The following is a 12,500-nucleotide window of genomic DNA, read 5'->3' on the forward strand; positions in this document are numbered from 1 at the left end:
GAAGAAGGTTCGGACAGGCTGACAAAGGTTCCCGCGAGTGCGTGTGTGCCAGTGTGTGTGGTTGGTTTGGGTCACAACAACCCAGCAGGTGATCGACATGACCGTGAAGAGGACTATGGTGTCATACGCCTACGTGTGGGACCGGTAATTTGGCGGTCATCATCACACACACGGACACACGCACCCTTCGATGACCCTTTTGGGTGGTCCGTCCCCGAATGGGAAACGATATTCGGTGGAGTTCCCCCGCTGTCAACACAGACCCCTCGAGTGGAATGAAAAGGCAACCAATTTACACCATTCTTTGAAGACGGAACGCGATATGTGTAGATACCCTCACCGGCATATCTACATGCTCGCAAGTGGGTCAGTCGGTCGGTGATTTATGAGTGACGTTGATGAACCCAAGCGACGACGCCGCCGCTGCCCGTGGAATGGCATTTTTTTTGGCGGTGAATCTTTTGGGGGCTCTTTTCGACTCTCCAATAGGCCTCTCACAACATTATGATTGATGTACAATAAGCTCAATTTCTCACGAAACCTCCTCGCTCTCTGTACCTTCCATTTTGGAGGAGCCTTTACGATACCCATTGACCGCAAGAGTTCAACAGCTTCTCCGATTTCATAAAAACGCTTCCGGAATGTTTCCAGGAAACCAACGAAGCAAAGCCTTCTGCTGCTGCTGCTGCTGTTGCTTAGGAATGCAGCAGTCAGGGTGCGGGAGTGCGTTGTCATCCGGGAGGTTCAAAGATCGACAGCCAATTGCTCGTCTCTTCGCTGCACTATCACAATGCTCATGTTCTGCGAGCTGACAGGCCCGTTGTCTGCGATTCCCTCGGTATTATGTGTTCGATCGTCGTCGATCAATCATCAGCGGCAATCGAGAGAGTATCATATTGCAACCGCTTCTGCATCGATCGCATCGTCGCTGCAATTCTATCACACGCCGGAACGGAAAAGCGTTAATCCCTGGCATTGACAGGAAACAGCAGCAGCAGCAGCAGCAGCGGTGGTGGTGGTGGTGATCGTTGCGATCGCTCCGATGTCGTGAATCTGATCTCGATCGAACGCGCAACAGCCACCAGCATCGATGATCGATGATGATGCGGTTTACCCCAAGCCTGCCAACGCCTCGGCGGCGCAGACACTGGCACCCCCGCCCAAAAGCGGGAGAGGGGAAGGTGAAGATAAATGTCAATCGCCGGAAGCACCGTGCCTGGAGTTGCGGAAATGACGCCACGCACCGCGTCATGTCAGTGAAGATTTTGATGTATTTTGAAAGCCCCCCGTGCGCGCGCGCTGATCAACCAATCGGCGGCCGGGGAAGTGGAGAACGATGGGTTTAATTACCGCAAATCATCATCACGGCTGCCAGTTTCTCGAGGACTTTGCTGACCTGGACTTGTGACAGGATGTTATGCGCAAAACGTCGTCGTCGTCGTGACCATCCGAGCTCTTTCGAGTGACCGGGAGAGCGATCATGTCCTCGCCTAACGTGTGCTTCCGCTTACCCAACCTTCCAGGAAAAGGCGCTGAAGGTGGCCACGATAGCAGCATTCAAAGTTAAGAAACATTCATTACCTATCATTTGGAGAGTTGCGATACTTTATTTAAATGAAAATTTTATATTAAACAATTTAAATAGAATATTTTCCTTCTTTTCAAATCGCAACAGGGTATAAAAAATGGTGATAAAATAAAAATACAGTCGAGAATCGGTCATTTAAGAATATTTCTTGCTTTCTTGAATCTTATAAACGAACCGAGAAAATTTTTGAAAGTTCTTTACACCGAATTTCCAACCGAACGTAATAAGAGCAACTTCTTATCCCGATTTGAAAGAAAGTTTCTTCCATCTTAACCGTGCTGGGTCACGATAGCAACCTTATTTCAATTTGTTTTTACCAGTTCTTAACGGAATGTTGCTATCATGATCATGCGCATTTACATGTGTGGTCTGGCGGAGAAGTAGATCTGGCTCCAGAGGATTGTCTAGGTCACCAGGAATGCCATTTCGGTGTACGATTCCCCTCTGCCCCGATTTAAATGCTGTCACTCAAAATGGTTGATCAAATCATCGCTAAAGTGATTACCTCCGTGACCTCAGCGCGTCTTGTTCCGCAAATCCACTTCCAACCGAGAAAGTAGATCAACAAATGACGGTCATTATGTCACCTCGCGGCTGCTGTTAGTGCTGGTGGTGGTGGTGGTGGTGACACACAAATCGTGCGAAAGATGCAACCGTTTCCATACATATCACCGACTGACTGTTACGCTTCAAGCAGTCTTGCACGCTGGATCTCTCTCTCTCTCCTTCTCTCTTTGTCACTCTTTAAACGGCCCGTTATGCTAATTGCAACACAGTTCCGAACGCACCACGCCATGTCTAGACCAGCGCAGACCCGTGTGCATGGCTTGTTGGCGACACGCAAAAACATCTGTCACCGTGTGCTTAGCACATTTGTCATCATTAAATGGCGCGCACAATTTGCATCCCGCCGCTCGCATGCTCTACCACGACCGCGACCGACAGCGTGTGGTGATGGTGATGAGGATGGAGCTCAGCACAATTGCCAGCCATTACCGGAGTTTACCAGCTTGAAATGAGTGTTCGTGCGTTCAATCGGAGAAACGAAGAAACTTCCTGCCAACGGGGACTTGAACTTCAATCGAAAACAATCCAATAAAACGATAAAAAAACTCGAACGCTTAACCAATTAATGGACCACGAAATGATGGTCCGGCGGTCCGGCGGCGCAAAGGTCCGCACAGACCAATTGCGCTCTCCACTTGAAACCGCATCGGGGTTCGTCGCTTACACAGCGCAGCTCTTTCGATTGCGAGATGCAATCGCCGCCACGGCCGCCTTTCTTCGGCGCGCGCGCGCGATCGAAGAAAGAATAATCACCCTCATCATCAGCGGCGGAACATTCGATGGAGACCATAAACGAACATTGGATTGGATTTTCATTCTCAGCTCTCAAAACAGTTAATCGTGGCCACCGAAAACGGACAGCGAGATAATTAAACTGCAACTCGTTCCTCGCCAGGAGGACCGGAGACTCGTACAGAATTAGATTCTCCTTTATGAGTGGCCATCATTATCTGCATCATCGACCCCTTCCCCCTCGGTTCCTCGGTCTCTCCACCGGCGGAATGTAAATTCTTTGCCGCCATACCATCGCCATTAGGACTGCATCCCGTTACGTTGCAGAGACGCGTGCGTCGCGTAACGTTCCGGTTTTCCCTGGCCTGGCCCCGTGCCCTTCCTTTTGTAGGTCAGGAGCAGCAGCAGCAGCAGCAGCAGCGGTGGTAAGAAAAGCGGCAAAGTCATCGACACATCATCAAGTCTATCGCGTAACTGGATGACTGGATGAGATTCAAAGGGGAAAATGCATTTTCATTGACCACGAGCTGGCGCTGGCCACGAGCACCATGCGAGCGCGGCACTAGCTTTGATGTCGCACATACACACACACACAGACAGACAGGCACACGCCGTTGCGTCCGGTTCGCTTAAATGGTTTGACCTCATTCTCGGTACCAGTTCTGAAGGGAAATGCCTCGACGATCACTCGTTCGGTGCAGATCGCGAGTATTACATAACCTGAAATCAGGAGGGAAGGAAATGCAGACGGCCAGCATCTTACCTGCGGTTTCAACCTTCTTCTGGTCATCGGTACTCTCCTCGTCGCTGTCAATGTGTGGAAAGGAACCACCGAGACAGAACAGTGGCAGCGTCGACGTCGCCGTCGTCGTCGTCTGTGCTCCAATGTCAGCCAATGTCGATTGGTGTGATTGGTGATTATCACCTCCACTGCCACCACCCCCGGCACCACCTCCAGTGTCACAGATGGTTACGCTCAAACCATCATTACGCTGATTACCGCTGACGGAGCCGCCGCCGCCGCCGCTGCCGATGATGATTGGTGCGAGATTTTCACTTTTTCCCAGATCCGTTTGATTGGCGACGATCGCCACGCCGATCGTGGCGGAACTGTCATCGCTGGCGGCTGCCGTTGCGACGGGGATTGCCGCTGGTGGGACACCAGCCACTATCCGGGTTGCTGGCTGGCTGTGTTCCGTCCCATTGGCACCGGAAGTGACCGTTACGGTGGCCGGTGCCGGGCGGTGCTTCAGCTGCGTGTACTTGCTGCTGATGAGCAGTTTGCTGCTGTTGTTGTTTTTGGTGATCAGTTCGCGCCGCTTCAAACCGATCTTGGGCGTTCCGGGGCAAACAATGTAACGGCCACCACCACCACCACCAGTCTCGGCACCAGCCTCGGTGCCGGTATCACCGGATTCCGCCGGCAGTGTGCCAGCTGTTTCATCCGGTTCAGCTGCTGGTGCTGGTGGTGTGAGTGGAAAGGAGAGATCCTCTAGCGGAACGCGGCTGATTGCCCGCTCGATGCCGACCAGAAGGTTCTGCAGCAGACCGGCCAGATCTTCCGTCAGCATCTCCACGGCTAGCGGGGTGATCGGATCGCGCAGCGGATCCAATCGACGGTACACGATCGACGAAGCAGCAGAAGCAGGAACGGTTTCTTCGCTATTGGCTGCTGATGGTGCGGCAGCTGCTGCTGCTGGGCGCCAAACGGCATAGAGCTCCGCTTTGCTGGTATCCTGCTCGCCTGGACGAATGCAAAGATACGTATCCTGCGCACGGACGAGCGACTCATCAATGGCACCCAGATGGAGCACCAGGGCTCCCGGGACGGCTAGTGGCCAACCTTCACACCAGCTCAGGTTCTGTGAATGCGAGTAGAAAGGGGAAAGAAGAAGAAAAAGTTTATTAAAAACCAAATTCCAGAAATCGCAGTAAGCAAAAAGAACGTCGGACGGGGAAGTGAACCGGAACCGGAAAGACAATGTTTTCTGCTCGATGCTCGACTAAATGTAAAACAATCACGGGAGATATCAAAAACGAAGTAGCAGAACATGTGATCGCACTGTACGTGCCGCCGCAGAGGCTCGCCGAGGATCGCGGATCGCGAACGACGACGAAATTGTCCAATTAATTTCCATTCCACTCGCATCGTGATCCAATTACACACGCACGCATCACACACACACACACTCGGTACCTGACAGGAAAATAGAGCACCACAGTCAGAGTGAGACCGCGAAAGGAGAGAGAGAGAGAGAGTCGAGCACACTCCACGGTGGTCCCCGACACACGATCCAGGGCCAGCGGTTTGCGCCGCTCGGGCTTGGCAAGCAAATTGTTTTTACTTTGCGCGGCGGCGACTGGGGCTTTTGATAAATTATCAAACGGAAACTGCCCCTTCACCCCCCCCCCCCTTCCCTTGCGCTTGGGTTGGACGTGCGGCCACCGAAGATTTGCAATCGAACAGCCGGCGTTCCCCCGTGTGCCTCTGGGTTTCTTATTGCAATCCGCCGATCGCAATCCGCAGTCAAAAAAACAGAAAAAAAAGCAAACCCGTAAATTCATGTTTAAATGTTTTAAACGCTATTCGGGGCGGTTAAAAAAAGCGAAACATTGTACCTTTTCCACTGTTGCGGAAAGAGAGGAAAACCAAGGAACCATGGCATCAACTTTACACGGAAATGCAATCGCAGCGAATGCACGAAATGGTGGCTAAAATCGGTTTTTAATCACACACGCCAGCCCCGCATCTCCCGTGGGCCACCTGCAACGTGCATCGCCGTACGTACGGATCGTTGGTACACGCCCTTCGAAAACTCACGATCGGCCTTTGTGTGTGTGCGCGCGGCTTTGGTGGAAGTAGCAGACCAGCTTGAACGCACAAGACAGAAACCAAGAAATGTTTCGTGCCAAGAGTTTGAGGGGTGAATTTTATTGATATAATTAAGATGTTGCCGCGATCCACTGCCACCGGTAAAAGGGCGTCCGTCCTCCTCCGTCCACTGCACACCGCGGGCCTTGGCGTGATTTCGTTCACCACACGTTCAAACCCACCACGGATCCTTCCTCAAGTCGATCGATTTCGATCCATCCGGAGCGATCTGCGATCGGGGATCACCCGGGACGGGCTTTTTCGGGATACCTTCGACCCTCCGTGCTGCCCGGACCCTGCTGAGCGTCAGGCCAGCCTCGGAGGCCTGTTCCGAGTGGGCAAACCCTCCATTAATCATCGATTGCGTGGCGTGATTTATTGGTTGTAATTGCTCAATTAAGTTGCAGCGTCATTCGAAGGTGCGACTCGTCGAGAGATCGAAGAGAGAGAGAGAGAGATGCAGAGAGCGAAAGGGATCAGCTTTTTACCGACCCCAGGGTGGTGGCCATAGATGACAAGTGATGGCGGGTTAAGGGCTTGCGTCTGGATGTTCCGCCAGGAGAAACATACACACACACATCAAGATCAATTCCAGATTCCGCAGATACACTCATCGCACATTTCATCGAGCTCACAACCGAACCCACTTGAGGTTGAGCTCTCTACTCCTACATTCCACGGACAACGGTCAGACGCGATGGCCTAGACGTCATGCCGGGGTGGGACTCGTGGCCACCACCACCAGTGGGCGCCATTAACGCGCGCCACGGCGATGATGGTTCAGCTCCAATTAATCAACCACCACCGAGCGAGCGCCACTGATGGGACGGGACGGGATGTGGTCTGTACCTTGGACCTCGTTGTCGGTCTGGTGTCCGTCGGGGATGCGATCGCACCGAATGATAAGATTACACAAAACGTATTCAATTAATCAGTTCCCGATGTTTTCGCCCTCCGGGCCCTAGGGCCCTGATCTCGTTACGGCCCTCCGGGGTCGGAAATGTGGAAAGTCTGGTACGTTACCACTCGGCCTCGGCCCTTACGGAGCTGAAGGGCGCTCTCTCTCTCTCGCTCTCTGTCTCTGTTGGTGAAGCGCCAGTGAGAGTTCTTTCATTAATCAAATGCGAACCGATTTTTGCAGCTGCATTGAAAGTGAGAGTCCATTAATATTGACTCCTAGTGCCACTAACACGCATCTCGCGATGTGTGAGAGATAAGACCAATTTGGGGTTTAAGAGGAAAAGCAGAAAGAGTTTGAAAAGTAATTTGAAGATGGTTAAAATGATTTATGGACCTCGAGTGAAGGTGAAGTTGAAGTTACAATTGAAGACAACCGTTTGGAGGTACCGAGGATCATTCTAAAGTCACTCTCTATACCAAACAAGTACAATATGTTGTTCCTATTTCATAATTCTACACCAAAACACCTCAAGGGCTTCAGATAGCCAGCGATTCATGTTACGAAACGGTGCGAATGTCAGGAAACGACGACGTCACCTCTTCCGTCGGCAGCAAAGGTCTTGGTCACAAACTCATTTAACCGCTTAACTCATCTTCCTGGTCTTACCCGGCCTGGTAGCTTCCTCGTCGAAGACAGCAGCACCCAGTAATGCCTTCCCGGTCTTCGGAGCTGAAGGACTGCACCGAAATGGCAAGCCAATTTCGTTTCGTTTAATTTATGATCCTTAGCAATTATCGTAATTACTAATTTCAATTTTCACTACCACCGCCACCACCCGGTACACACACGGTTCCGCCATGCACACACACACACACGAGCGCACGCGCACACAGACCAGCATGTAGTGGGCCACCACCACCACACACGGTCATGGTGCCACAACACGCCAACCACTAATCAGCTCTCCAGCATCAGCAAGATGGGCAGCTGCGCGAGAAGACTCCCGCCTTTTCGCGAACTGGCCTGCCACTCCTCCCCCTTGCACTCTCCTAAACCGGGACCGGGGCCACAAGAGCGCCAAGTCATCGTTTGAACCGCCCGCTACCACGCCGGGGGGCGTGCAAAATGATGATAAAGTATAAAATAATATGCGGCCAACCGACCGACCGACCGGACCGTGATCTCGAGGATCGCGTGGACGCGAGGATTAGCTATCGGTTCGCGGTGCGGTGCGGTGCGGTGCGCACGGAGCACGGATCTCTGATCGCACGCCCTCGGAGTGGAGTGAGTGAGAGATTTGAAAGAAGAAAAACGAAACGAAAATTTGCACGTCAGTCGCCGTCCCGTGGTCCCGTGGGGGTCAGGAAGTGGGAATCGAGAGGGTGACGTGGCACGATACCCGGCGATTAGTGCGTCATCTTGGCACCGCTCGGCGCGGAGTTCCGCACAGATCCATAGTGCACACTCCCTCTGTTGGTTCCTTGCCAAACCGTTTATCAGCTGGCTTGGCTTGCGATTTGGATTCTCTTTCATCCAGAAGTGATTGCGTAACGGCGACGACGACGATCAGCTTCGCCGCAAGGGGTCAGGAAGATCGGGTACTATACTGGGACACACTGGCCCGGTAGCCCACTGGCAGGCTGGCATTACGTTGGCGGATACGCCGATTAGGATACGCCAGCAAACGCTGAGAAGGGAATGATGTAAGCTACGCCTTTAATTAGTGTCCTTTCATTTGTGCAGGAGGAGGAGTAGTCTAAGGAGGAAAGGGAGGAGGTGGTTTCGCATGTGGCCCGCGTCTCAATTGCTTTTGATTTTGATTTTTTGGCATGATGTAATCCCGGCCATCGGGTTATCGGTCGGCTTCACTTCAAGGAGATCCAATCTTAGAAATTAGGAACGATGAGCGTCGCACACGTGCGTGTGTGTGTGTGTGTGCTCGTCGGTAATTACTTAATTTTCGCCAGACGCCCCTTGTCTTGCGTTCGTTAAATTGCTTTTTGATCGATTTTAAGGAGACCACTTGCGCTTTCGATCAAGCGGATTGCCGGCTATTGTTTGTAACAAACTAAGGCGAGGTCATCGGCCCTTTGCTTCAACTATACGATGGTCAATTTGCATTTCAGGAACACCGTTGGCCCTGTTGTTGGCCAATTTCAAAACATGCAACTACTGAAGTGGCAACACCGCTTATCGGTTTGACCTCCAGAGACCACGCAAAGGGTTGCAGTGCAATAAAAGTCATTTCGATCGGGGTCGCCTGGTCGGAGAAGAGTAGCGAGGGTTGCTATGGCCACAGAAGGCAGCCATCCGCCGTGACGTGCGACTACTTGTCGGAACTTTTCCTTTCAACTGGCAACCGGGCAACCGGGGGTCGCGTCAAGACCGTGTCGACATTGTATAACGGCCGCGGCTCCCGAGTGATGGCCCGGCGGTACACGGCGTACCATTGTGCAACATCTGGATCACGACGTCGGTCGGTCGTCGTCGTCGTCATCGTCCTTCCAACGATCGAGCACAGATGGTGAAGCTAGGAAGCGATCATTGAAGGTCTAAGCAGCACCCATCGGCTAGGTCACAGCCGACTGACACCGTCGTTGCTCTACTTTGTTGCTACCACGAACAGCGGCAGCAACAACCCGATGATCGGGAGTTTCTTTCACGAGATAAGTTAATTTCCACTTCGCACGTTCGCTCCACACAAGGAGAGGTTGCGCAAAAGGTTGCAGCGGTCGAGAACGAAACGTCTTTTAATTCTTTTTAATTGATGTTTGTCCTCACTGATCACTCAGCTCCACCCTTTTACGATAATCATGGCTGGAACACGGAGAACGAGGATAAAGGCCAAGGCAGCCAAACAACAAGCGTTGTAATGAGCTTCGATCCCGGAAGGGGGCGCCATATGCGCCTTGGCCTGCTTATCAGATCATCAATTAGCATAGATGGCAACAATGGATCAAAATGGGTGGAGATTGCATCCTTCTCGATTACGCCATAATGTCGTTTCCGGATGTAAAGTGTTCTGCATCCCTGCGGATGCACCCCTTGAAATGCACACCCCTCTCGGGATAATTGTCGGTCTCTGATTGTCACACAATCGGGACGCAATCACGCAGAGGGTGCCTTAGCAGGGCTTTAAAATCAATTGACCATGAATAGGAAGTGACGGTCGATTAGGGCTAACCGAGAGTGTGTGTGTGTGGGCATTACGGCATCCGAAAAGGTATGAATTTGTGAAAATTAAATCAAAACACTTGGTGCAACATATTGCGCAGAGATTAAAGTAATGGTTGTGGAAGAATGGATCTGGAGGGATTGTAAAATCCATTTCTTCTTCTTCTGTAAATCGAAGTCAGCTAACGGTGACAGCTGCTCAAGAGGATGCTACAGAAAATGTTGCTTTCCCTGTTGATGATTCTCACCACGAGCAGATCAGAACAAAGATACGCAACCCAAAATATTCGCCATTTTGTGGGTCCAGGAACCGGAAATTTAATTTCAGCAACGGTACCGGAAATGATTGCCATCAGGCGGAAGGTGGAATGGATGGATAAATATTTGGCCGACGATACCGACCGGCTGCATCTGGTCATTCTGCGCATGTTGCAACCAACGAACACACACACACACCCCAACGGTTCGATGAAATTAGTTCTGCGCCTACAGATTTGATGAGCTGCTCGTTGGCCATTGTTGTTGTTGTTGCTAGTTCCGTTTCGTTCCCCTAACTCGGTGGAAGAAGAGAATAGGGATCTTTCGCGCATCTTTCTCCCTTTCTTGGGACTTCCCTGGCATCTCCCTCCCTTCCCAATCGGTGTGTCAGCTTTAATTTGATGTGCGAAGTGCATACGTTTCCTGTCGTGTGGCCGGCTCGCGACACGTGCCAAGCCGAGACTCCTTTCCGTAATTGGTCGGATGGAGGAGTTCATTTCATGCTGATGCTCACCCCAAACCAGCCAAAGCATCCGCAACATTAGACCTGTTGGCTGGCCCCGTGATGAAAGTGCTGGCAATAACTTTGGCTTTAACCGTGGGCCACTTGTCAATAGCAGCGGCAATCGGTTCGATTAGCGAGACCATTTGCAGCACTTTTTCCTCGCGGATTTCCCCGCATGTAATCCCTTGGTGTGTGTGTGTGTGTGTGTTTGGTTTTTTATTTATGTTGAGTGGCCCCGGGGCCCTGTTAATGGCAATATTGGTTCGGAAGAGGGAGGGGCAATTCTCCGGCGGAGAGATAAAACGAATAATTGATTCGCAACAAACCACAAGCTCTCTCTCTCTCTCCCCTTCTGTTTATCATTTCATCTCTCTGTTGAATATCCTTTTCGCATCGTTGAGTTCGTTTCCTTCGTTCAAAGGCGCGACAGGATGGAATTGCAGGAAGAGATGTCAAAACACGTGCCATCATTCGTCGGCACCGGTACCGGATGTATCCACTGGTACGTGGTCCACGGAGCAAAGCGTAAGTAATTCGGGAAACGTGCCCATTCGCTGGGCGAGCGGATTTATGTTTGCCAAGCACGAAGTGCGCAGCGGACGTTCCGACAGCCGCAGCCACAGCCCAACACCAGTTCTCTGTCCGGCAAAGTCGCCATGCTGAGCTGAGGGAACACGGTGTAGAAGCAGGCAGATGCACACTGGTCTGTCAACAGAGTGCCAGGCGCCGGTTGACGCTTCCAGGTTGATAGACAAATGCAGCCGCTCCGAGCGGAGAATCGGTCGAGGAGGGTGAAAGTGAAACGATTCCAAATACTCTCGTTGAATGACTATGTGTTTAACATTATGTTTCTGTTTGCACACCTTAAGATGACTCCCGATCCGGTTTCTGCTCTGTTCTTATGATACGCTGCCAGATTGTCTTACAAGACCGCAAGATGGCGTGAAGCACAACTTTCACTAAACAAATCGACAAACAAGAAGCGACACACACTGTACTGTAATAAGCCCGTTGAATGAGCTATCAAGCGATCCGGTATCGGTCGAAAAAAGTAAAGACAATGATCGGTTGTATTAATCATGATATTGCGTGTTCATTACCTGAAAGTAGCGTTTCGAATTGTGCTCAACGCAATCAATTAAGCTTATCACAATCTGGATGCTTACGGCAAATAAGCACTCGCCTCGGTTACGCCTTGGTTCACCTTCTTCGATCTTCTCGGAGCACGATCGTGCTTTGTTTTGCTCCAAATTTCACTCCGAAAAATCATAATTACATAGCCACAGATCGGTGGGAAGCGGTGCGCTCCATTGAACAGGTTCACGAAACAACCATCTTCAGCTGCTGTAAACTGACCGCACCACCAACGGTTTGCTGTGCGTAGCTTTTGTATTCCCAAAAGAGCCTCACACAATTGCGCACATCCTTTCACTTTCACTCGGGGCCACCGAAAGGATGCCGAAAATCGATCCCTGATGCCACTTCACTCACGTACACGATGATGATGATTTTTATGATCTCTCTAGCAGATCATCACTCGTAGGGATTCTTGCGCGATACACTTATACCACGGCCAGTGTGCGACATAAATCAGGACGATCATGCGTCCGCGGAAGACCGAAACCGAACCGAAAGCACGTCCTGACCACACAGTGGCTTACCGCAAACTACCAGACTAAGCCAGAGACACCCTCCGCGATTCCCAATTTTATCTGTTTTCTTCGCTTCGCTTCATACTCGCACTCACTCCTCCACAGAACGGACACACAGATGTTTGAGTTCTGAACGGAAAATGCGAGAGAGAGCGAGAGAGAAACAGAGGGTGAGTCCTTTTTATTTATTTTGATTGTTATTCCCATATCCTTCCGCAGAGGGTGCACCCTCGAGGCGCTGCCATGCCATG

At 51.3% G+C, this 12,500-nt stretch overlaps 1 protein-coding gene across 1 annotated transcript in view; it reads right to left on the reverse strand.

Moving 5' to 3' along the window:
• Positions 1-12,500, reverse strand: part of LOC125956843 (uncharacterized) — a 157,417-nt gene that overhangs the window by 16,275 nt on the left and 128,642 nt on the right. Inside the window, exon 2 of the mRNA XM_049689069.1 lies at positions 3,651-4,749. Coding sequence (XP_049545026.1) covers positions 3,651-4,749 — 1,099 coding nt within the window. The remainder of the gene's footprint in view (positions 1-3,650; positions 4,750-12,500) is intronic.

This window comes from Anopheles darlingi, chromosome 3 (assembly GCF_943734745.1).
Source record: "Anopheles darlingi chromosome 3, idAnoDarlMG_H_01, whole genome shotgun sequence".
In the NCBI taxonomy this organism is placed as follows: domain Eukaryota; kingdom Metazoa; phylum Arthropoda; class Insecta; order Diptera; family Culicidae; genus Anopheles; species Anopheles darlingi.